At 41.1% G+C, this 26,426-nt stretch overlaps 2 protein-coding genes across 8 annotated transcripts in view; both read left to right on the forward strand.

Moving 5' to 3' along the window:
• Rad21l1 (RAD21 cohesin complex component like 1) overlaps positions 1-14,042 on the forward strand; it is a 24,960-nt gene extending 10,918 nt beyond the window's left edge. The window contains exons 7-14 of the mRNA XM_041670489.1: positions 1,363-1,455; positions 2,342-2,458; positions 3,167-3,393; positions 3,753-3,840; positions 4,910-5,034; positions 7,427-7,513; positions 10,319-10,396; positions 12,228-14,042. Coding sequence (XP_041526423.1) covers positions 1,363-1,455; positions 2,342-2,458; positions 3,167-3,393; positions 3,753-3,840; positions 4,910-5,034; positions 7,427-7,513; positions 10,319-10,396; positions 12,228-12,416 — 1,004 coding nt within the window. The 3' untranslated portion in view covers positions 12,417-14,042. The remainder of the gene's footprint in view (positions 1-1,362; positions 1,456-2,341; positions 2,459-3,166; positions 3,394-3,752; positions 3,841-4,909; positions 5,035-7,426; positions 7,514-10,318; positions 10,397-12,227) is intronic.
• Positions 14,043-21,208: 7,166 nt separating this feature from the next.
• Snph (syntaphilin) overlaps positions 21,209-26,426 on the forward strand; it is a 39,587-nt gene continuing 34,369 nt past the window's right edge. For 4 of the 7 annotated variants that reach the window (XM_041670961.1, XM_041670963.1, XM_041670964.1 and 1 more), the window contains exon 1: positions 21,209-21,652. The gene's annotated coding sequence lies outside the window, so the exon portion shown is untranslated. The remainder of the gene's footprint in view (positions 21,653-26,426) is intronic. The other 3 variants (XM_041670962.1, XM_041670966.1, XM_041670967.1) reach the window with 3 other exon arrangements.

The following is a 26,426-nucleotide window of genomic DNA, read 5'->3' on the forward strand; positions in this document are numbered from 1 at the left end:
CAAGAAATTCTTATGTGGTCCTTGGCATACAGATATGTAAAATATGCATACAAGGGGTTGGAGAGATAGCTCAGCAGTTAAGACCACTGATCGCTCTTCTAGACAGACTGGGTTTGGATCCAGTACCCACATTAAGGCTCACAACCATCTGTAACTCCAGACCCAAGGAATCCAAGACCCTCGTCTGTCTTCTGTGGGTACTGCACACATGTGGCACACAGATATACATACAAGCAAACACCCAGTACACATAAAATTTAAAAATATATTTTAAAAATTAAAAAATAAAATGTATATACAAACCAAGTGTTTACTAATAATGAATGAAATAAATTTATTCTAACATAATTATTTGGTATATTATATAACTTTATCATTTATTAAGATAAATATTCATGAAATTGAGATAATATGCTTACTTTTACATTAAAATACTAAATCTTGGGGCTGGAGAGATGGCTCAGAGGTTAAGAGCATTGCCTGCTCTTCCAAAAGTTCTGAGTTCAATTCCCAGCAACCACATGGTGGCTCACAACCATCTGTAATGGGGTCTGGTGTGCTCTCTGGCCTTCAGGCATACACACAGACAGAATATTGTAACATAATAAATAAATAATATTAAAATATTAAAAAAAACTAAATCTTTGCTAAGGTTTTGATACTCCAGGGTGTAGAGCATTTTCAATGTTTTTCAGAGTTGATCAATATTTCAATTTTAGAATTTGTAGTGATGAAAACACTGATTTACATAGTTATACAATATTAAATGTCTTTATTTGCTATAATTAAGTCATGTTTCTTTTAGAACAGGAAATGTTGTACATATAGTAAAAACAATGCAATCCATAACATAGAGTAATCTTTCATCTGTGCCAGGGCATTTTAAGGCCATGTGTTTGGCATTGTATGGTACACGATAGCATACACAATGCAAAGTGCACATTGTTTATTTAGAACCAAGGCTACAGTGAAGTGGCAGAGTGAAGCATGGGTGAGCACTGCCAGAAATAATTTTGATTTTTTTTTTTTTTTGGATTTTTCGAGACAGGGTTTCTCCGTAGCTTTTGGTTCCTGTCCTGGAACTAGCTCTTGTAGACCAGGCTGGCCTCGAACTCACAGAGATCCACCTGCCTCCGCCTCCCGAGTGCTGGGATTAAAGGCGTGCGCCACCATCGCCCGGCAATAATTTTGATTTTTAATTGGATTTCCTTCTTGCCAAAATTTTCATAACACCAATCCCTTTAATTGAGTTATGTGACCCCATATGGAGTAAAAACAATTCAAGAAGTAAGAGTATAATGTCTTATATAAACTAATGCTAGAAAATGTTTAGCTAATAAGTATTTATTTATGTTTTTAAAGACAATTTGTTGCAAGATGAGAATACCCTTTTAGAAGACATAAATTCAAACAAGGAAACTTCTCTGCCTCCTGAGCTTCCCAGTAGTATAATAGGTATGTTGAAGTCTTTTGCACAGAAAATGTATATATTCCGATGTTTGGAACTTCTAAGTTTCAGCAGAAGAATATTGTCCTTCAGATTCTCTTAATCCAACCCTAGATAATGTAGAACAGGAAGTTAGAGTCTGAAAAAGTAATTAACCAGGATTGGCTTTAGTAGAGCATATTTATTCTTCTCAAGCAGTATACTTTCAAATCCTAAAAGAATAATACGTTATATGGGAAGAAAAATTATCACACTGTATGACTTGACAATCGGTGTACCGCTTGAGAGAAGTTATAAACTATCAACTGAGCTTATTTTTCTTTAATTGAAATTCTTACCAAAATTCCTCAGATGAGTTGATGCCTTGAAGATAGACTTTTCCTTAAGTATTAAAAATGTAATCAAAACATTGTTTTATTTATTATTTCCTTAAGTATTAAAAACAAAATATAAAAACATTGTTTTCACAATGTTTGATGTTGCATTTGTTTTGTGACACAATAATCAAAATTAAAAACAAAAAGTTTTGGGCATTCAAAACTTAGCTATGGTTCTTTATGGGTCAATTGGCGGTTCAACAGAACATAGATACTTTAGTTGTCGTAGCAAATTTTTATCAGTCACTTTTTTGTTTTGTTTTAACTTCTATGTGACTGTAGCCCAGCCTGAGCTATCTCATGTGTAAATGAGGGTGATGCTATTTGACTCACTCAAAAGTTGAGGGTCCCAGACCATTTATTCCTGAACTTCTTTGCCTCTGTTACAGTTCATTATTCTAAGAATTAATGTATCATCCCAGCTAGCAATATTTCCACAATTATTTTTCTACTTTATTTCTCATATTGTCTTCTAATGTGTAGCATAGTCATATGCTTCTGTTTTTGCTTTTATTAGTAGAACCAGGTAATTCAGATGACCAGTGCCTACCTGAAGATGAAAAAGTAGATGAAACAACATCATCAGATGAAGAAGAAAGGCTTACTCTTGACCCAATTGATGGTTTAGTAAGAGGTCTCATGTTTTTATTTTTATCTTTGGTACCCTGGTATCTTAATTGCTTTGAGATATGCAAACATCCATAGAATGTTACAAAAGACTGCAGCATGATAATAGCACTGGGCATTAAATAGGAAACGAGTATGAAAGCTATCAGAGGTAATTCTTTCAACACATCTAGTCCTGTTCAAATCGTATGTTTAGTTTGGAAAACTGGAAATTTAAAAACCGAGTTCAATTCAAAACATTTTCAGCTTTACTAAAGACAAGCTTGACATCTGCCTTCTGCATGGTGTGGAATTAGCTGCCTACTTAGAATTCATATATGAATTTCAGTGCAGGAGGTGAAATACGCTGGAGAGATACACATTAATGTTTTGAAACATTATCGTGTTCCACATTTTAAAAAGAAAAGAAAAGCTCCAGATTCTTTAACTGCTCACTCCCTGTTTGCCATTTTTCTGCAGTTGCCCATTTAACAAGTGAACAGGGACCCTCTTAAGCACCTTCAAACAATACTTTGAAAAATGTATCAACTTTTGACTGTTCAGATACTCTAACTTTGCAAAAACTTTACAAAGCTTTTTTTTTCAAAGAACAGAAGGATTTTCTTCCCAGTGCAACTCTGCAGGTTATTTGTGATATCCTTTCCTTAGATATATAGTAGCCTAGAATATCATTTTACAAAACTTTCTAAGTCCATTTATGCCTGTTTCCCTCTAGACATTGCTGAGAGAAGGAAAAACAAAAAGAGGAGGTTGCTCATAGATCCAGTCAAGGAGATAAGTAGCAAGACTATGCATAAGCAGCTTACTTCCTTTGTTGACACCCTCATGGTTCTGGACCTTGCACCCCCCACACAAAGATTGATGATGTGGAAGAAGAGGGGAGGAGTGGATACACTTCTATCAACTGCTACCCAGGATCTGATTCATGATGAACTGAAAAAGGTAATTGTTTTCATCCTTTTGCATGGATATGATGTTTGTTTCTAAATAAATATGTTTATATTTACAATGTAATTGGACATGTGGGGAAAAGAAACCATTATTTTAAAACTTAATTTGTTTAATAATTGTGTATAAATGGCTTTCCCTCCCAAGACACGATCGCATTATGTAACTCACTACATAGATCAGCCTGGCCTTGAATTTACAGAGATACACCTGCCTTTTTCTCCAAGGTGTGCACCACTCTGCCAAGCTTGGAAAATTGTGTATGAATGGCTTTTACTTTTTAGCATATGTGCTTGTGCTTTATTGAATTGCTTTATTAATATAAAATCAAGAATATAAATGTGTTTTTACAGTTGTTTGCAAGATGCTTCCTGTCCTCTGACTTAAAACTTATACAGAAGGAGTCAGTAAGGAAAGAAGTGGGAACCAAAAACATTTTAGGTAAGATTTCCTAATTCTGTTAATGTCAAGGAGAATGTTGTGTAAACAAAAATTGAACTCTACGTCTCAGAATGAAAACTAGGCTCAAATCTGTATTGTCAAATATAATCACTATCTATAGAATAGTATTTTAAACTTAAAATATTACCTTAGTATAGCATTTTTTCTGCTTTTCACATTAATATCTGTTCCAAGATGTCACTGAAAAGATAAAATATAGGCCAGTCCTTGTGTCACAGGCCTGTAATAACCACACACTCAGGCAGGATTGCAAGTTCAAAGCCTGCCTGGGTTACAGAGCAAGTTCAGAGCCAGCTAGGTCAAGTTAGTTAGATGCTGTCTCAAGCTAAAACACACTAAAAGGACCAGGTGATGTAGTTCAGTGGGAGAGTACTTGCCTAGAATGTGTAAGACCCTAGGTTTAATACCCAGTATCCTCTCTACACACATACAAAAGATGTTATTTATGTGTGTGTATATTTATATATTCTCTTTCTCTAACCTCCTCCACCCTGAAGGCAGTATTCACCAACTCTTAGAAAAATCTTTGTTTCTAGCAGAATAATGTTTCATTTTAAAACAACCTAAAACTCAGATAGTGATAAGAATGTACTTAAATATTACAACTATCCTAAGGCCAATATCACCCTCAGCCTAGAATGAAGTTGACAGAATGTTAATAATAGCTAATTATTGCTGTGACAGTTATAAAGTAGTGTAACCATTACTTTACATTATGTGATGAATAAACTTCCTTTCCCAGTCACCATTTCTGAAGTCATTAAAATTTACAAAATAGTACACCACAGTGAACTTAAACTATTCCTGTTGTCCTGTGAGTGAGTGTGTGAGTGAGGATGAACGGAGGAGGATGGGAGTGGAAATGATAAAGAAGCAGAGGAGGGGAAAGGGAAGATATAAATTATGTGAGACTCAGTAGAGTTGGGAAAGTTGGACACTCCTCAATTAAATAGTAGATTCCAAGTTACTGGCCAGAAGTTTTCTTTTTGAATAGTCATATGCCAGTTCAGGTCTGAAATGCACTTGGATAACACTCTCTTCACTTAAGAGCCCTCAGTGACAGAAGAGCCGAGTTCCCATAGAGACTTAGATCAGCTCCAGGTTTGGAATGATGTGACTGATGGATCTACGGGTAGCTTTCAGCAGGATATCACTATGAATATTAACTCTGAGGTAAGTTAACCAGAGATAATCACTGAAATATTTTTATGCAACTCTAGTGAAGTAATATTGAGAGGCTAATACATATTCTTACAGATGCAGTTCATATTTCATCTCATGTTGTTCAACAGTTTCTCTAAGTGTCATTACTATAAGATAAAACATAATTTTAATCTGCAAGACAATATTCCTCTGAAGTTTAGGATGTGAATTACAAGATAAGGTAGTTTCATGCTGAAGCAGTATTTTATATGACATAGCAAATGAGTGATTGTGCTTGAATCTGGTTGTATATTGTATATTTTGCATGAGTTATGGGGTCTCCTACAACTCTAACCGGACATTTGTGTATTGTTTCTCATCATAAATTCACCCATATTTTTCTTCTAAGAACAACATTTTAAACTTCTCAACTATCTTTACCTTAATTTTGAAAGACTTTCTAAAAGTATATGACCAAAACAAAATACTTTTGTCACTCTGAAGGAACAGGAAAACAAAAATTTTCTTTGAAGACAGTTTTGTTTTAAAACATAGGAAAATTTATAATATTTGGGCATGGAGGTGCTCACCTTTAATCCTAGCACTCAGGAGTCAGAGGCAGATAGATGTTTGACTTTGAGGCTAACCTAGTCTACAGAGTTTCAGGACAGCTAGGGCAGAGAAACCCTATTTTGAAAAAATAATATAAAATACCTTCTCATTTGTTACTTAAATATTAGGGTCTTAATGATAAAAATAAAAACAATGTTTCTCAGGTATGTTCTATCATCATGGTTAATTTTTTTCTGATGAAGAAAGGTTTTTCTTAGGAGTGAGGAAACACATAGGAAGCACAGAGAGAAAGACTCTTTGTAAAGCAGGGAAGGGGGAGCTTGGGAAGAAGATGCCCTCCTCATTGTATTTTGAAAACCATTCAGAAAATTCACTTAATCCACATCAGAACTGTATTAACTGGGAGGGAAGACAATTTCAGAATACATTAAAACAGAGCATGTTTGACTAAATGCTTGATAATATACTGCACACTGACACTGTGAGTTACCATGCTAGCTGCCTTTTGGGGGCTTGGACATTTCCTAGAATGTTTTGGATTAATTGCATTCGCAGAGGAAATCTCAAAACAACCTAATATGGACTCTGTTAGTGTTCACTCTTATGCAGATATATAATAAAAAAGAGTAAGGTGATCAAGGAAAAATATAAAAATGTACCATTTAAGGAGAAAAGGAGTACCAGGAAGTGTAAACAGATTAAAGAAAGGCCAGATACTAAGTGGAATAAAAGGAGTGGTGACTTCAGAGCAAGGCCCCACCCAGCTAAGCTTCTAATTTGTGAAGAGTTAAAGAAAAGCACAAGGCCAGGCAGAGTGGTGCCCACTTTAATTCTAGCCCTCGAGAAGCAAATGCAGGCAAGTCTCTGAATCTGAGGCCAGGCTGGTCTACAGAGAAAGTACCAAGCATATGTCACAAGTGTCCAGGCAATGAGGCCTAGAGAAGCCATTGTGTGAAGCTGTGAAGTTGAAGCTTGGATTACCTTGGAGATCCCAAAATGTTAGAGATACCAGAGCTGTAGGATACCTGCCAAGAAAAGCTGCTAACAGGGAGTGGAACCAACCCAAAAGGAAGAAGTGTGTTGCTGTCAACAAAGCTGAAAGAGTTGGAGATCTGAAAAGTATTTTGATATCAGACATGGAGATGCAGAGTTTGGAGTTTTCCCAGCTATTTTTTAAGTCTTGTTTTAGTCTTTCCTCACTGTGCTCCCTTTTGGAATTGTAAGGTACATCCTGTGCCATTATATGTTGAAAATACATGCTATGCTTTTTCATTTTGATTTTGCATGGACTTACTGTTAAGAGATCGCATGGGTCTCAGAAAAAACTTTGAATTTTAGACTTTTAAACAAGTTTGAGACTGTTATAGACTATGGGGACATTGAAATTGGACTAAATGCATTTTGCATTATATTACGGCTACAAGCCTATAAGGACTGGGGAGTGGAATATGGTGGTTTGAATAAAAATGACCCCCATAGGTCTATAGGGAGTGGGACTATTATGAGGCCTTATTGGAGGAAGTGTGTCACACTCTGTTCCTGCTGCCTACAGATCAAGTTGTAGAACTCTTGGCTGCTTCTCCAGCACCATGTCTGCCTGCATGCTACCATGCTTCCTGTCATCATGGTAATAGACTGTAAGCCAGCCCCAATTAAATGTTTTCCTATTTATAAAGGTTGCTGTGGTCATGGTGTCTCTTCACAGCAATAGAAACCCTAACTAAGACAATAGGTTAAATTAGTTTGCAAAATTATTGTTTATATTAATAAATCATTTAATAAAATTGAGAGTTGTTCATATTATAACCACTAGCAGAATTACCTGTAACTTCTGAATTTTCTTTGGCAGGATATCTTTGATATGGCTTCTCCAGCTGCTAAGAGATTATCTTCAATGAATGCTTCCTTGGCCCAAGAAAATTGTCCAGTTGAATTGGTAAATATATTATAGTCTTTGGACAATTTTCTTCATATTTAATTATTTTTAGATTTAACTTAATTTTGGAAATTTCATACATATACAGAATGTACATGGTAATCGTATTTACTCTCCATTATTCTAGCATATCTCCCACCAACTCTAGGAATCCTTACTTATACTCAGTGTATTGAAAAAAAAAAAGGTCATGGAAGTAGGAGGAGTGACTAATAGGGAAGAAAGAAATATTCTTAAAAGTTGTCTTCCTAAATGTTATTTAATTTATTTAATTAAAATTTATTTATTTGGCTTGCAGAATTTCCATGTTTATTTATAAGTTTATAATTTAAATTTATGATCTCAAGAAATACATTTAGCTGGGCTTGGTGGCCCTTACCAGACAGCAGAATCATGAGTTTGAAGCAAGCTTATACTACATAACCCCAGCTACTATAACTCACACAACAGCTGAGATATTTGTGAATCATTTGGTGAACTTTTTCTTATACATAAATTATTTTGAGAGTCTAAATAAAGGAAAGTGTACAATTTTTATTCTTATCAAAAGTAGGGGCATGTTTTAAAATGCTGAGAATCACTGTTTTAAATCATTCTTATCTTTGGAAATTATACTATATTAGGATATAACCTAGGACATAAGTTTTATTTTTTAAAAAATAGTGTGAGCATCTCTTCATCAGTATCATTGGCGCAAAACTTGTATCTGTATGAAAGTTTTAAAATCAGAAAATGAAAATGCTTAAAATCAGAAAATGGTCTGTTTAAAAAGTCACATTTTGATAGTAAATGCACAAATTTTATTCACTGGCTCCCTATGCATTACTACCAGGTTTCTTTCTTTCTCTCTTTCCTTCTTACTTTCATTTTTCAAGATGGGTTTCTTTTTGTAGTCCTGTCTGTACTGGAACTAGCTCTGTATACCAGGCTGGCCTTGAACTCAGAGATCTGCCTCCTGAGTACTAGGATTAAAGGTGTTTGCCACCACAGCCTAGTTTCCTTTTTTTAAAAAAAAATATACACATGCATACATACACATAAAATAAAAATCTTTTTATGATTTTAAAATTTTTATATGTTCAAGTGTTTTATCTGTATGAAAGTACACCATATATGTTCTGGTACCTAGGAAGCCAGAAGAAGGTGCTTGGGTCTCTTGAAACTGCAGTTACAGGTGGTTGTAAGACACCATGTTGGTACTGGGAATCGAACCCAGGTTTTCTGCAAGAACAGCCAGTGCCATTTCTCCGGCCCCCAAATTACTTCTTTGAACCTTATCCCAGAGTACTGAGGGCATTTTTTAATTTAAAGGTATTTTAGGGCTGGAGAGATGGCTCAGTGGTTAAGAGCATTGCCTGCTCTTCCAAAGGTCCTGAGTTCAATTCCCGACAACCACATGGTGGCTCACAACCATCTGGAATGAGGTCTGGTGCCCTCTTCTGGCCTACAGACATACACACAGACAGAATATTGTATACATAATAAATAAATAAATAAATAAATATTTTAAAAAAAAAAGGTATTTTATCAAAAGTTGTTCAGTAAACAACTATCAAATCACCTATTAGGTCCTGGTGTTAAATTTTTAGATTTATTATTTTTATTTATGTGCATATATGTGTGCCTACATGAATTTATGTGCAAACAGGTGATTGAAGAGGCCATAAGAGGCCATTGGATCCTCGGGAACTGGAGTTATAATACTTGTCAGTTACCTGATGTGGTGCTAGGAACCTAATCCAGGTCCTCTTCAGGGACAGTAAGCACTTTTAACTACTGTGTGATCTCTATAGCCTCTTTGTTTGTTTCAGTGCTTTGTTTGCTGTTGCACACTATGGTCAGAACTAGTGCAGAAAAACTGATAAAATAGGTCAGAACTGCTACTTCTCACCCATAGTCCTTTGCAGCCTGTTCTGTTTTCTTTGTTGTTATTGTTACTGTTGTTTTTATCAGATAGATCAATACCTTTCCTGAGCCGAGACCCCATTCTCACGGCTCATGAGTTGTTAGTTTGTGAGAGATTCTACTAAATATCAAACCGTCTATGGAAGTGATTCAGCTTTAAAATACAAAAAAAGAGTAAACCAATCAGATGACAGACAGCGAGTTAGCCTTATGTAGACAAAGTACCTCAAAAATCTGAAAGGTCTCTTAAACCATTTTTAAGGGTGTTTATGTCATCAGCTAGTTCATATAAAGGCCTTGCAACAACAGATTTTCTCTAATTTTTCTGTGTACTCCTGTCACTGGAGTTCAGATTGGCCAAACTGAAAATCCTAACCAAAAGCGGGTGACTTTGCTAACTTTACTTTTCAAAGTACATAAGGGCACAAGCTCTGAGCTGCATCACCAGTTAAAACTGCAGTCTCCTGCTTTGGATCTCTTTATCAGAAGGCATGCCTGGAGGCAAGGTACAACCCTGTACAGGTTTCGTTGTGTGACAAAACTTTTGCTGGGGATACGCACTACACATGTCTACTCACTCCAGACAGGAAACCCACAATAGACCAATGTACATATACAAAGTCCAGCTTGGTGAGCCAGTGAGTTTTATTGGGGTTATTTATAGGAGTATACATGCCGGGTTACTTAGCTTTCCTGTAGGATGGAATGTTTTAATCTTGAGGACTCTATTGCACAATAATTGTCTCGTGTTTGTGCCATTCTCTTCTTTATCAAACCAGACGTTTTTTGGGCAGGACTGTGTTACAGTTATGTTTCTGTAGAAGCTAATGCAGTGCTTGGTGAATAGTAAACAGTCAATAAAAATTGCTTAAATGAAATATTTATTAATCATTCAAACAGGAGTCATCAGTTAGCAAACAAAATACTGAGGCAGAGAAATGGAATCAACAATTATTTCAGACATTAAATGAATTACGGGTAAGATGGTATTTTTATTTTACTTACTTTGTGTGTGTTTATGCACATGTAGTGTATGTGCACATGTATATGCATGTTCTTGTATGGGGGTGCATGTATATGCTGGTGCTTGTATATTGTGGGCCACAACTGGCTTCCTCAGTCTCTCTCCACTTTGTTTCCTGAGACAAGGCTTCTCACTGACCCCAGAATTTACTGATTCAAGCCAGTCTAGCTAATGAGCTTGCCCTGGAGATCCCTTGCCTCTGAGCAGACGTGAACTCCAGTCCTTATAAATGCAGAGCAAGCACTTCATCCACTGAACTATTTCCCTAGACCTTGATTTTGATACTAAAAAATAAATAATATATTGATTTGAGCATCCAGATATTTATGAAAACAAGATTTTTTTTATATTTTGTTGTTGACAACAAAAGTCCACTGAAGTGAAACGGTTTTAAGTGATATACCTAGGCCTAAATATAGAAGAGAAAAGTTGATAAGGATGACTGTCAGTTTCTGTTTCAAAGGTTATATAAATAATAAGTTTTCACTGAGGCTTCATAGTGTGATTATAATTATTTTCATGTAAATTTTATGGTTGTGTTATTTGGTTAGTTATCTCTTTTTTTAAAAAAAGGTTTGTACATATCTAGGATTCTCTGTTGTTGTTGAAACCATGCACTGTCTTACTTTAAGATCTTTTGTGGTGATTTTTATTTTCTCTCTGGAGACGTTTAGAACTTTTATTTGTCTCTAGTGCTCTGAAATTTCATGATGATGCACTCTGAGGGTTTTTTGTTTGTTTGTTTCAAGTTTATTGTATTGATTTATTGGGTAGTTTTAATCAGAGACAGCTCAGTGGTTAAGAGCACTTGCTCTTGCAGAGAACCCAGATTTGATTTCCACTATCCACATGGTGGCTTACAACTATCTTAACTCCAGTTTCAGGGGATCTGACAGCCTCTTCTGACTTCCATAGGCGCACATGGGTTATACAACATACATTCAGGCAAAACACTCAAACACAAAATATTTATTAATTAGACTTCTCTATTGTTGCTTGTTGTACAATAAAGTATTTTACCCATTAATTTGTAAGTATTTTAGACTGTCAAAAACTAGTATTGACATTCCTAAAAGTGCTTTACAATCACCCAAAGATAAGTATAAGACACTGGCGTGTAAGATAGGTATAAAACACTGGCAAGTATTTGGTCCAGTATTTCTGGGTAAATAAAAACTATGCTTTTGTAAGAATCTAATTCCAAATCCTAGTATCCATTGGAAGTGCTATGTTCCTCTACAATTTAATACTGTATTGTATCTCACTTATTTAGTAGGTGTACAGGCACCGTGTGATAACTCCAGCCAGGAGATGTTTACATAGCTACATTACCCAGCCACTGAAACCAACAGGTGCACTTCCACATGTACTGCGAAGGTTATTTTACAGGCTTCTCTAATGCCTTTAAGGCGAAGACCCACAGTGGACTTATTATTTATTATATGTGAAACCTCACAAAGTCCTGTGGGTTTTTTCTGTTTTTAAGATGAAACTAATTGCACTTTCCATAAGAAATATTTATGTTAATATCACTTTTTAAAAACTAATATTTATATAACACATAAATTTGTATAAACCTTAGTAGTTTTGATGCATTTTCTCAGTAAAACAGGTTTGGTCTCGGTGATCTATGTTTTTACACATTTATTAGAGCCATTCTGTTACTCTTTTTAAAGATATCATAGCTTATCAAGAATTGCAGTATTTGTTCATTGTACATCTGCAGACTGCATTACTTCTAATATTTTTTCCCTTTTCTTTTCTCTTTTCTGATTATTTTCCCAGGAATACAAGAAGATGGGGATGCAGTCTTTTAGTCTGATAAAGCTATGCAGAAATTGTGACCGGAAACAGACAGCTGCCAAATTTTATACCTTTCTTATCCTAAAAAAACATCGAGTTATTGAACTGAGCCAGAGTGTTCCCTATGCAGATATTATAGTTACAGTGGGACCAATGTTCCATAAGATGTGAGAGAGATCCAGAGCATGCAGGTGTGTGCCATCACTGGCACTGCTGCATAGACTCCAGTTTGCTGGAGAAGCTGTCTGGAAGCAGCGGGTGTCTGGCCACTTCACAGACAGGCTGGCCTCCCATTTTCTATCTAGGGACAGAGCAATCACAACCAGAATTGGAAACCTATGTGGGGACAGTTAAGTCATTTTTAACTTAACTGATTTGAATGTATGCATTTATCATTGCCACATCTAAACACATTTAGATTGTGTTTATGGTACATGATAAAACATAGTGTACCTCCAGGAAATATTCAAGATTGTTTTGTAAAGACTGTTTTACATTGGATTATTAAAGTTTGTGGAGTTAGTGAATAGTTAATATTTTCTTACTTGTAGACATTAGTTTATTTGATCTGCTTTGTAGCATCATTGATAGTACCTAATTCCCTGGATTTTAATCTAATATCTTAGTTAAAGAACTATAAAACTTGTTTTAAATTACCAGAGTTACTTAAAATCTGGTTATGGGCCATTTAACTTTTTCATTTAATATTTAATAACTTTTATGGTCACCGTTAATGTTCTAGCAAAACCAAATCTGCTTATGTTAAAAAACAAAACAAAAAACTGGCAGACACTTGTTAATGTTTTATCTTAGTAAAGACAACTGCAAAAGATGCTCTTTTAATTCGTGTGTATGGAACATTTTAGACAGCAAAAGCATTTGTTTTCTTAGTTGATGTTTGAGTCAAAATTTTTCATATGCTCTACGAACTTCAAAATACTCTATAAAAAGTGGCCTATGGCACTGTAAATAATGGTGCTGGGTTACATTGTAAAACAGTTCAATTCTAAAGAGATTCTTTGAGTATATTTAAGATACAAATAACAGAGTTGTCTTAAATATTTTTACTTTCAAATTAATGCAGAAATTAATTGGCTTGATTTTTGGTGTACAGGCCTATAATTTATATATTTATGTAAGTGTGTGTGATATATATCTCCATCACCACAGTCTAGACATAGTCAGACCACCTTTATAAAATCCTTTTCAGGGAGCTGGAGAGATGGCTCAGCAGTTAAGAGCACTGACTGCTCTTCCAGAGGATCCAGGTTCAATTCACAGCATCCACATGGCGGCTCATAACTGTCTGTAACTCCAGTTCCAGGGGACCTGACACCTTCACATCAATGCATATAAATAAATAAGTTTTTAAAAATCCTTTCCAGGTTATCCCCTTGTGGTAGTCCCTCTATTCTAATAGCTGGCCACCATTCTCCATGACTACACTTTTGTCTCTTTGGAAATGTTATATAAACGGAATTATGTAGCATGTAACCTTCTGAGCGTGGTTTCTTTCACTCAGTGAAAGATTCAGTGAGATTCATCCAAGTGCTTTCATGTATCCGCATTTTGTTCCTTTTAGAAGCCAAGTAGTATTCTGTTGCCTAGATATATCAGCTCATTTATACTCTTACCCATTAAAAGACAGTTATTTCCAATTTTTATAATTTTAGAGCTATAAGTATATATAGTTTTATACAATTAAAAGTGTTTATTTCTCTGAGTAGCATTTCTAAGTCATGTAAATGCATATTTAAATTTATAATAAATTATTTGCCAGAAGTTATACCATTTTGCATTTATAATAAAATATGAGAGCTTCAGTTTATTTGTTTTTGGGGTTTTTTTGCGGGGGAGGGGGGAGACAGGGTCTCACTATGTAGCTATAGCTGATCTGAAACTCTATTGTAGACCAGGCTGACCTGAACTCACAGAGATCTTCTGCCTTTGCTTCTTAATTTCTGTGTAAAGGAGTTGCCACCACACTTGTAGGTTTGATAATATTTTTGTTGAATATTTTTTATCTATGTTCCTTTTTTACAACCAAAATTTTTATGTGAAATATAAAGATACAATCTAATTTCTAAGATGAAATTAAATATATATATATAGTTTTACTTATAAGTATGCTAAATCAAAAGCTACACAATAATAAGAAATATCATTGGGGCAAATGTGGGCACAGACGAAAACATTTTTGAATTCCCTGTGTCACTGAGCATCAAAACCCATCAATCAGGTGCACAGGGGTTAAGAGCACTGACTGAACTTCTAGAGGACCCAAGTTTAATTCCCAGCACCCTCATGGAGGCTCACAACTATCTATAACTACCCTTTTCTAGGGGATATCCTACACCCTCTTCTAGTCTCCTCAAACACACAGTACATAAACATATGCACAGGCAAATACTCGTACAAATAAAATTAAATTTTAAGAAACAAACTCTTAATCTCCAAGCAGTCACTGAAGGGGAAGGAACTGGGCAGGGGTGGAGGGGACTGAGGGTCTGAATGGCACTTTTAAAAGGACGTGAGTTTCTGAGTTTGGTGAATGTGGAATTAACTTGACTTCCCAGCTTAAATTTGGGGAGTTGGAACTTAGCAATATAATTTCCACTTGGAAGCTGTGACAGAGAAATGTCTAAACCTTACCTACCTCAGTCTCAGTGAAAACAAAATCAAAGATCTCAGTACAGTAGTAGCTTTGCAAAATCTTAAAAGAATTGAAGTTTTGACTTGTTTAAGGTCACAAACCTGGAGGATTACAGAGAAAGTACTTTTAAATTGCTGAAGTAAATCACATGCGTAGGTGTTTTGGGCAGGAAGGTAATGAAACACCAGACTTGAAGTATAGAAAAGTATTTCAGATGGATAGGGATTCTTCAATTCTTTTTTTTTTAAATATTTTTTATTGTTTATTGGTGTGAAGGTGTCAGATCCCCTGCAACTGGATCTTCAGACAGTTGTGAGCTGCCATGTGGAATTGAACCCGGGTCCTCTGGAAGAGCAGTCAGTACTCTTAACCACTGAGCCATCTCTCCAGCCCCGGATTCTTCAATTCTTTCAGAAACCTTTAGAGTATGGCATTTAAAATGTTTAAGAATTTAGGACTTTTCATGACAATGAGACTCATTTGCTCCTGGCAGCACCAATCTACTTCAAGAGGAAGATGGGCATCAAAGAGGCTCCTTATGAAGCTGGTTAGCCATTTGGGCAAGAAACTGTTGCATAAACTGGACATGCAGGACCCACAGAGCAATGACTGTTAAACTTGCCTAAAGATGAGAGGATCCTTCGGGGTTCCTGCTTCACAAAAGAGTCTGCAAGACATTCTGCAGGATATAGAAAAATGTGTCAGACAAACTGCAATATAGGTGGAACTGTCTTTAAATTTTCCTGCTTCGTGGAAAAGGCTGCTGGATACTATGGGCCTGTAGGCTAAAGACGGATTCCCCAACGGTACAAAAGAACTTTGGGTGACTGTCCAGGCAGCGAGATGTCTCTTTCAATTCTAAAATTTTGGAAGTGGCTTACAATGCACTTCCTGTTTACTTAGGTAATATTATATCCTTCTGAGGTCTTTGATAGAGTTAAAGAATTCACAGTTGTTATAGTTCTCCTTAGTTATGATAAAAGATAAAGTAGACATAAATATTGTAACTGTAATTTTATTTGATACCTGTTTATTATATGTAATTTTACTATGTTAAAGTTAAAGCCTTCCTTATTGTTTAAACGGAAAAGGAGAAATGGTGTGGGAGGTCCTTCTGTTTGTGTGTTGCTTTCATTGGTTAATGAATAAAAAAACTGCCTTGTCCTAGTTGATAGGGTAGAACTTAGGTAGGCAGGGAGGACAGAACTGAATGCTGGGAAGAAGAAAGCAGAGTCAGAGAGACACCACGGAGCCACCAGAGACAGACATGCCGAATCTTTCCTGGTAAGCCACCGCCATGTGGCAATACACAGATTAATAGAAATGGGTTAAACTGAGATGTAATTGTTAGCCAATAAGAAGCTAGAATTAATGGGCCAAGCAGTGATTTAATAAATACAATTTCTGTGTGGTTATTTTGGGGCTAAGCTAGCCGGGCGGCCAGGACAAACAAGCTGGCCCTCCTTGCAACACTAAGGCAGTGGTTCTCAACCTTCCTAATGCTATGACCCTAATGGTGACCCCCAACCATAAAATTATTTTAGTTGCTACCTCATTACTGTAATTTTGTTACTTTTACAATTGTAACCTGATATGCAGGATATCTGATACGCGACCCTGTGAAAGGGTTACAATCCAGAGATTGAAAGCCAGTGCCCTAAGGGGCATAGTAGATGCCTCTCTTTAGATTAAAAAATCTTTGGGGCTTGGTTCATTGTCATGTCATATCCATCTTGGTTCCCAGATATTGAAGCAGAGACTCAAAGTCTCTGGAATGCTTCCAACATTGTGGGGAGCTTGGTGGTCCTGGGAGGCCAAGGGCTCCAGAGATGGTCCCGGGCTGTCCTGCTCACCCAGTACTATAGATCTCTTAGCAAGGACTCCTTGGGGTTTATGGAAGGGAGCCTGACCTAACAGCTTTCAGAATGGCAGCAGCAGGTGCCATGGCATTGATAGAATAGGAGGCTGCTTGGGCTGAGGTAGAACACAAAGGCCCACAGTCCCTCCTACTCCTCCTCATGCCTGTGCTGGATGAACCAAGTCTCAACCCCTACCTCCTTCAGATCAAATCCAGCAGTCAGGAACTTGCAAATTTCCATGTCAGAGCCAGGGTCCATCTCAAACTGTGTCTCTAGTCCCAGTTCTTGTGGGGACTCAGAATGCAGGAACTATAGGGACTCCAAGATTCTCCCATCCTGACTATTGCGAGTTTCAGAAATTTGGGCTAAAATGAACCTTTTAAACTTCTAAACATTGTTTGTCTTTTGATTCACAACATGTAGCTCATGTAATGTTTGGTAACAAAAACCTCACCAGGCAGACATAATGTTGCTGTCAACAGTCATAACTTCCACAGCTTTGTAAAGATCATTAAGAGAAGGGTGGTCTCCAGTTACTTGGAGAGATGCCATTTCCCTCCTGTGCCTTTTGTCTAAAAGAACTGTCTTCAGGCTTTTTGTTGTTGTTGTTTTGGTTTTTTTTTATGTGCATTGGTGTTTGGCCTGCATGTACGCCTGCATGAGGGGAGGGTGTTAGATTCCCTGAAACTGCAGTCATGAGCTGCCATGTCGTTGCTAGGAACTGAAGCTGGGTGCTGTTAAGCCATCTCTCTAGCTCCTGTCTTCAGTTCTTAACAGCAAGGCCACCGGTGGTGTTCTTAACTTCCCTTTCTCTCGGAATGTCTTTGTTTTACTTTCATTCTTAAAAGATATGTTAGCTAGGTATTACAGTCTGGTTGACGATTCTTTTAACCATTCATTAAGTTTGTTTATTTTCTTTTGCCTTCCATTGTTTATGATACGAAATCACAATTATTCAAAACATTAACTCCATAAAGTCAATGTATCTTTTTCTCTGCCTTTTCAAGATCATCTTCTTGGCTTGGTTTATTAGTAACAGAAAGGTACTGTTTATATCATGACCATTATTAGAGATTCATCAGAAAACTGCAGCTGAGAGCTGTATTTGCTCTGTTCTGCCCTGGGCCAGCTTCCCACATATGCGCCTGCATCTGGAGCTAAGGGGAAGAAGAGTACTAAGGGACAAAAGCCAGCAGCTGCTCACCTCCTGCAGGGCCACGCCTACTCTGTTGGAGTGACTTCTCCTCCCAGGAGTTTTAGCCACCTGCAGTTTCCTGCTGTTCCAAAGGCCAGGACAGGATTGTCTAAGAACTGAGTTTTGAGAAAATGAAGAAAAATCTGAAAAGAGAAAACAACTTCCCCTATTCATACTGAGCATCAGATGTCCCCTTCCCAGAATTTCCAGGCAGAGCCAGCTGAAGGGGCTGCAGGCAGAGTTAGCTGAAGGGGCTACAGACAGAGCCAGCTGAAGGGGCTGCAGGCAAAGCCAGCTGAAGTGGCCGCTGTCTTGTTCTGGTTCCCAGCTTCAGGGTTTGTTGTCTAGAGACCAGGCTGAAAGATATACAAGGAAACAAAAATGCTAAATTCCTGCCACTCCAGTGACTTACCGCCATGTGGCTGCCTTCTCCAGTTAGCCCTGCTGGTGACTCCCTTAAGAAGCCTCACATAGCTCCCATGTGTGCGTATTTTGTTCCGATTTTATTGCTGCATTCAGTGGGAGCAGGATGCTCACCCAGAATGGGAATGAAAATTGCTTTTGAAATGGAAAGAAATTTAAATATTTCCTAATTAGTACAAAACAAAATTACTGATTTCTTTGGAATAATTTTATCATGTTTTATGTTTCTAATCCTCATTTCTTGCAATTTACATTATAACTAAACACTGATTCTCTTCTCAATTACCTGCTTTCAGAGGCTCTGGAGAATTCTTTACTGGCTGACACCATTCCAGATGGGAGTAGTGTGGGTGGAAGAGCTCTCTTGCTTTGGGGACATTGCTAGTGGAGACTTCTGGGAAATGTAGTCTTCTAAGTACGAACGTGGGGGTAACAACAGGAAAGGAGACATGGAAATAGATGACATCTCAGAATTTTTCTTCCCACAAGCATGCAATGATTACATGGTGTTCTTTTGTTTTGCTTTAAGTATGAAAAAGTCACTTGTTTGATTTAGGTGGTCATTAAGATAGATAAAACATGTCCTCAATTAGCTCTAGAGAGCAGCACTAGAATTTTTCAGACGTTTCCCATGACCTTTTCAACTTCAATGTATTGTTCTTTCTATAATCACTCCTTTGTGTTTTTCCAAAATGAATATATAATGATGGCAATTTGATGGGAGAATTCAATTTTAACTGGATATTTAATAGAGAAAAAATGAAACAAATGCCCCCAAATAGGAATTTATTGCTAAAGAAAGAAAAAAAGAAAGAAAAACCCTGGTAGATTTACTGTAAATATGAACTACAGAAAAAGATTTTACTTTATAAGGAATAGGGAAATTAAAATAATGATTTCTTCATAAGTATTATGACTCTTTACAAAGCTACTTTGGAACAGCTGGTCAGTACTGCAGAGCCTTCATGTGAATCAGTGAAGTTCCCAATTCTGTTGGAAATCTCAGCTTGGACAGAGAGTAGAAGGCTCCTAGCTCAGCTTCGCACTTCCTGTCAGCCAGTATCCACTGCCTGCTACCACGTGTTAGAGTCTGATCTGGGCACTGGGGCTATAGCAAGAAAAAAAAAGTTCTTTCCCCCATGGTGTGTACAGTCTAGTGGGGGCTAGTAAATAGACTGTCTTTTCAATTACAGATAATTAAATACAGCGAAACTCGGACATAAGTGCATGGGGTAGGGGGATGCCGGGGAGATGGCTCAGCCACTAAAGTGCTGGCCAGCAAACATGAGGACCTGAGCATCCACGGAAAAACCAAACATGACAGCACTAGTCTGAGTCAGTGAGCTGCATGCATGTTCACTGAGTGACTGGCTCCATAAAATGGAGAGTGGTTAAAAACCCCTCTGATCTACACACACACACAACCGTGCACACACATGCACAAGCACACACACAACCAGGCACACACATGCACAAGCACGCACACACACAACTGTGCAAACACAACCGTGTACTCACATGCACAACACACACAACCCTGCACGTGCACACACAGTAAGATAAAAGTGAAGGAGGAAGGAGTGCTTTGTAGGTTGATCCAGGAAGGTATATTACTTTTCTCAACACTGTGACCAAATAGCTGGCAGAAGGCAGCTTAATGAAGGGAGGGTTTATTCTTGGCTGTGGCTTGAGGAGAGGATAGTCCATTGTGACAAGAAGACATGGCAGAAAATGGATGTCCCCAGTCAGGAAGCAAAGAGATGAATGTTCACACCGAACGAACTTTCTCTTTTTCCCTTTTTCCTTAAGCCTGGATCCCAGCCCACACCTAAAGTGGTGCCATCCTTAAGTCCCTCTGGAAACACCCTCACAAACACACTTCCTAGGTGACTCTAAAGCCAGTCAGGTTGACAGTGAGGATTAACCAGTGGCGGAAGGGCTCCCTGAGATAGCGCTGTCTGCACGGAGACTTTGCGGAGGAGCGAACTGGAAGTCTGGGCTGTTCCAAGCCCACGAAACAGCCAATAAAGGCTGGGTGTGGAGGCCCAGCAAGGAACAGTTTGCCGACAGTAAAATGAGGGATGGACAGACACTTGAGAGGACACCAGAGCGTTGGGGGTAGAGTAAGAGCAGGTGGCAAGGTGATCGAGAAAATTCCCTGCAGGCTGTGAGCAGGAGCACAGCTGATCAGACAGGAGCCCCTTCCCACTCCACCAGTGGGGCAACGAGTTAACACAGTCAGAAATGGGTGGGCAAGAAATGGACCCTTGAAATCCAGTTTCCCGGACTTTGTAGCCCCTGGGTCCCTGTGATGCCTGGTAGAAGGCAGGGGAAAAACCCACAACAAGGATCTTGGGTTGCGATATCTTAGCTTATCACTTATATTTCCCATCCTTCCAGCTTACTATTTCAACAATGCCAAGGATAACGTTTCTTAAGTGCCTTCGGGTATTTAAGATTCCTATTAATACCACTTATTTAGAAAGTCAAGAGCTGTTCACATTAAATAACTCTGGCACTCACTACTTCAGGTGAGGTGTCTGTGTGTCAAGGAGGGAGACTGGCGTGAGAACACTGAGACCCAGAAGGTGAAGGGGCATTCCCAGGTTCACATCGCAAGTCAGCGGATTGAAACCCTTTGTACCCCTCCCCGTCCTCTAGCTCCGCGCAACAGCTAGTTGTGATAATAAAGGACCCTATGCCAGCGTGCGACTGTCCTGGCTCCAGGACTCCAGAGCGAGACCAACTATCTCTTTAAGAAGGAAAGTGAAGACGAGCGGCTTACGCAGCTGCCTGCGAGCTGCCGACTGGCTCATCCCCTCCATCCACCTCTCCTCCCCCGCCCTCCACCTCTCACTCCCGGCAGCCCCAGCCCTAGCAAGCACCCGGCTAGCCACCTCCAGCTGGGGCTCCGGAGAGCAATCCGGCTGCCCTCCTGGGGCAGCCCAAACCATGGGAGCCTTCGCAGGTGATGACAAGGACCCCGGGGACCTCCGGGCCCACCGCCCAGCCGCGCCCGCCGCACCCAGGAGTGCAAGTGCGGGGGTGCGGGGCGCCGGCCCAGCACAGGAGCTGCCCTAGCCCGTGGCGGGCAGCGAGTCCTCCGAGCTTTGCAGGCTGCGGCCACCCGCGCTCACCAGCCCCTGTCTCTCTCTTCCCTACCGCCGCAGGTTGCTGATCACTGCCAGGCGGCTGCTGCAGCGACTGCAGAGGCGCTGCGCCAAGCGGCCCGGGAGTCGTGCGAGCCGGCCGGACTGCGGAGGGCGAGTGGACCCAGGTGAGAGGCCGCGGCGGAGCGGGAGGGGATCTGTGCGGCTCCGTGGCCACCGGGGGCGGCTTGAGACCGCTTGCTGCGGCGCAATCCGGAAGGGGCACCAGCCGAGGAGGGGATTAATCGTGACTCATTCCTACCCTTCCTCCATTCCCCTGCATCCTCCTGAGCACTCCTCTCCCTCACGTGAAATTTACTAATGAGAGGATGCTGATTTCAGTAGGGAAGACGCCCAAGGTCTTCCTTGACGTGTAGTAGGTGGGTTTTAGGGAACAATTCCTTCGCCCTTCCTATTTATTTTCCTCTTTTGGCATTTCGCAAACACGTGAGCTTCTCTTTGGAACCGCACACCCACCCCAAGGTCAAGTGTCTACGACTGCTTCCTCCCTTTCTTGCCCGCTGAGAAGCATCAGAGCTCTGCAGTAGAGCTGGCAAAATTTCCCATGATCCCTAGGGTGGGAAATTTGCCTCAGTCTCCCTGGAGCTTCCGCGGTTTATGCTGTTTTCTCTTTCCACTCCCTAGCGGGGAGCCAGACGGCTTGCAACACCTGCCAGCCTAAAAGTCCACATTCCGTGCCTCAACTCTGCAGGGGTGGGAAGGCTGGTCACGTGCTGCCCGTGCTGCCCGCTTCCTTGCCCTTCTCTGCCCATCTGGGGTGCTGGAGTTTCCCAGATAATGCTGGTCTCTGCAAATCGAGGGGTGTAAAGGAGAACCAGAGCCTGAGGTTCTGGGCCCTAACTTGCTGGTTGGCCCCAAGTAGCCATCTTACTATCTTGGGGGTGTTGGTGTCTGCTTGTCTGTTCAGTGCAGCTGAGCTAGGTGATCCGTACAGTTCAGTATACCACTTGAGCGTGGGTGGCTTCGGCAACTCTGGAGACTCATCCATTAAAACAATTTAAGTTTAGGTTCTCGAAATATTTGGGGTCCCCTTGGTTAATCTCTTTCAACTCTGGACTTCTCAAGTGAAATGTTGACCTTGTGGGCCTTACAGCCTGGAAGCGTCAGTCGGTTCTACGGGGGACATCCCTGAGGCGCTGATAAGTTACTTATCCTCCCCTAAACTTCCTCATTTGTAAACCTGGGGAGAAGGACGCTTGCCTTAGAGGGTTGTCCTAAGATGAGAGTCACGTGGAAGCCCTTGAGACAGTGCCGGCTTGACTGACACACACAGTAGGTTCTCAGGGATCCAGAATTGGAGGTAAATTAGGAGAGGGTTCTTTGCCCTACAGTCTCCTCCACGTCCAGTAGAAGGAGTCACTGCAGGGGGTGGTGGGAGGAGGGAGGGGCTGGTAATGGCAGCAACCAGGAGATGCAAACATTGCCTACTGGAGAGCTGCAACAGTTCTAATAAATAATGGGTCACCTGCAGGCATATAACCCAGCCATGGGCTTGGAGTACCCTGGCATCCAGGGGTGTCATCCCTCAGGGAACAGGAGCACCTGGGTCTTGAGTGCTGCCAGGGAGCCGGAACCAGACTTGCAGATCTCACACCAATCCTTGCCTTCCGTGGAATCTCTTCTGAGACGGAAGCAAGGGCCAAGTCGCGGTTGCCCACATCACCTAGTCTCTAGCTTCTTCTTGCTGTCATTTTCAGCCTACCGTCCATCCTGTCTAGGTTTAGTTTATTCCAGATAGATGCCTTTTGCCTTTTGATGGCAGCATAAAGGAGGTTCCCCACAGGGTGGGGCGCAGCTTCTGCTGCAGCTCCAGTTAGGTCAAAAGAAAGTGTGATGAACCCCCACCCACCTGCTTCTGCCCTAAATCTCTGCTAGACCGTGGGCTCCTCCTGGCAGAGGCCCGGACTTTGCTTCTTTGTCTCCAGCCTCTGACCCATGACAAGGCATAAAGTAGGTGCTTAATAAGTGTTGAGTTAAATACATTTGAGAGGATGATGCTTTCAAACCAACTGTATGGGGGAGATGTAATGAATTGACTTTCAAAGGCCGCGCATTGCACAGGTGTTGGTTGTCATAGAGATTACTAATATTCATTATTGCCGTCAGCTGTGCCTACCAGACATTTTACCTGCATTTCTATATCCTCATTAGGGGCAAAGGGACCAGGTGGGTCTGGGAACCTGAGGTTGGCAGTCAGGGTCCAGATGGCACTGGTTAGTGGGACATTGCTGGGGGGGGGGGGGGAGCTGCACAGAACTAATCGAGCTCAGAAAGACAGCAGTCGAAGGTCAGAAGACCCAGGAACCAGATGCCAGTCCACTGCCACCTCAGTGTGTGACCTTGGGCTTAACCCTTCAGTGTCTGTTCATCCGCATCTGTACACTGAGGAGACACTAGGTGGTCCCTGAGATCTGCCTGCCTCTGCCTCCCCAATGCTGGGATTAAAGGCGTGTGCCACCCCTGCCTAGCTGAGAGGACTTTTAAAAGTAAAAATGGTGGTTATTTATTATTCCTAATATCGTGTATGGAATGCCAGAGCATTGTAGGTGGTCCTTATATCAATTGTATCTGTTAGGAAGGAAGAAGGCTGAGAATTCGAGAGATTAGGGATGAGCCAGAAGGGAGTGGTGGTCTATCTGGCTCAGAAGCACCGCCCGTTTCACTGGTCCTGCTGTCTACCACGTGTACCTTGCATGTGTGTGTGCGTGTGTGTGTGCATGTGTACGTGCAGACGTGCATGCATGTGTGTGTGTGTTACCCACAGGCATGGAGTTAGAGCCAGGAAAGCCATGAAGGACCATGAGGGCCGAGCAGGCCTCTCTCCCCAGAATGACTGCTGCAGAGGACATGCTGGGCTGAACTGAAGAGTGTGTGAGTCAGGGCTGCGGAGCTCTTCCCAGGCTGCTTAGCAGATGGCTGGAGGGTTCCCCATTCTCAAGGAGAATGCAGGCGGTCTGAATGACAGTCCTGACAAATGTGCTTCCTGAGTGCTCCCCATGTGCGACTTTAGCAGGTTTCAATTATTTCCTCCTCAGACCATCCTAATAGGGAGACTCCGTACGCTATTATGTCCGGTTTGCAGTGAGAAAGCCCAGCAGACAGGCTGAGAGTGTTATCCAGAGCTGGACAGTATAGAGCTGGGGATACGCTGGCTTGGGAGTCAAGGAGGTGATTTAGCATGATCCCTGCCTTAGACTGGCTCACCTTGGATAAGCCAGCCTCCCTCTGAGAGTCTGTGTCCCCACTGCTCAAACAGGCTGAATGCACTGGCTGGCCCTAAAAGTCTAGCCGTGACCGTGTTCCAGCATAGAGTGGAGGGATTCCTGGTCCCTTTGAACAGGGCTCAGTGTTATCATTCATTAGCTAGGCTCTGGGCCAGCTGCATGGCTATGGGCAAGAGCCGGAGCCAATCCGGAGGTTCGAGAAGCCCAGTATGCAGGCGTGAAATGGTGTCTAGGGGGCATACTGACATATATTACTACTGGGAGGGCAGAGAAAGAGTAGATGGTCCTTCTGCCCAGTGAGTCCGGAAGACCCAGAGGACTGATGCCATTGGCATGTTTTCCTCTGCTGGATGTGGGAATAATAATAAAAGCTTCTTCCCAGCCCCAGTGTTAGAGGCCTGTGAGTTCTTTTCCCCAGCCGCTTAGAAGGTAGCTACAGAGTCTGGGGGACCCCCTATGATCGGTGACACTGTTCAGTTGAACTATACAATGGTCAATGGTCTCAGGTGGACCCGAACTTTCCTGTCCTTAGAGGCCTCTAGAAGCAGGATCTGCTAAGTGTGTTTTTGGTATTTTTGAGACAGGATCTCAAGCTGACCTTGAACTCATGTCTCTCTGCCTCCAGAGTCCTGGGATTATAGGTGTGTGCCACCATACTTGGCAGAAGTGTGACTTTTATATGTTGTTACAAAGTCTATCTGGTGCCCGTGACTACCCGGAAGTTTCAGAAGCTTTTCCTCCAGGCGCAAACTTTTCCTCCGCATCTCATCCACAAAGAAGAACCGTTTACCCTGAAAAGTGAGCCATTGCTCGAGGTTTCTCAAAAGAGCAGGGCCAGAACCATTCCCTAGGAACTGCATCTCTGAGTCATATGGGCTCATTCTGTGTCCAGGCCACCGAGGCCCTACGGGTGGGCATCTGGTGCTCGGTGCTGGGAACGCTGAGCCAAAAGCCCTTGCAGAGGCCGCCTGTGTTCCAGGCTGCTCTACATCTCTTAGTGGATGGATATTTATGAAGTGTTTGTCACATGCCCAGCACAGCCCTCTGAACTGAGGTGCTGAGCCAACCCTAAAGGAGTGTCTGGGAGGGAGTGGAAAGAGCCATCATGAGAAGTCTGAGGCTGGGCCATCCCTGAACCCTGCTGACCACTCACTGCGGGGCCTGAGGTCGGGCCTCTCACACCTGCAGAGTAGGAGGCAGAGGTGGCATGGATGAGGGTCTTTTAAGCTCCCGTGGGCTAAGGACGTCACAGCTGTTTTCTTCTGTGTCCACTTTGTGGGGGCTGGGGTTGGATAGGGAGCCGGTACCCGTAACTCGAGGAAGATCCAGATAACGTAACGAGAGGCAGGAACAAACGCTCCGTGATTTGCTAGAGGGATAATGTTTGGGAATAGCTCCATTCAAAGCCTCCTCTTGAAAGATAGAATGCTGCAGATATGGATCGATGGATTCCTGTGTGTTCAGGTTTGGATCGGGAGCAGTAGGAGCCTGCTGTCATATGGGGACAGGCTGGCTGTGTAGCAAGGACGTGAGTTCACGGAGGTCTGTACCCTTGGGAGTCTGGCGTAGCTTGGCCTGCTTTATATTTTGCCAGATCAGGGCCTTGCAGATGACGCTCAGAGTCCTGTTCACTATGGCATCGTAAGAGAAGAGCCCC

Source organism: Microtus oregoni, unplaced genomic scaffold, assembly GCF_018167655.1.
Source record: "Microtus oregoni isolate MIOR12 unplaced genomic scaffold, Mior012 000020F_ref0000438, whole genome shotgun sequence".
In the NCBI taxonomy this organism is placed as follows: Eukaryota; Metazoa; Chordata; class Mammalia; order Rodentia; family Cricetidae; genus Microtus; species Microtus oregoni.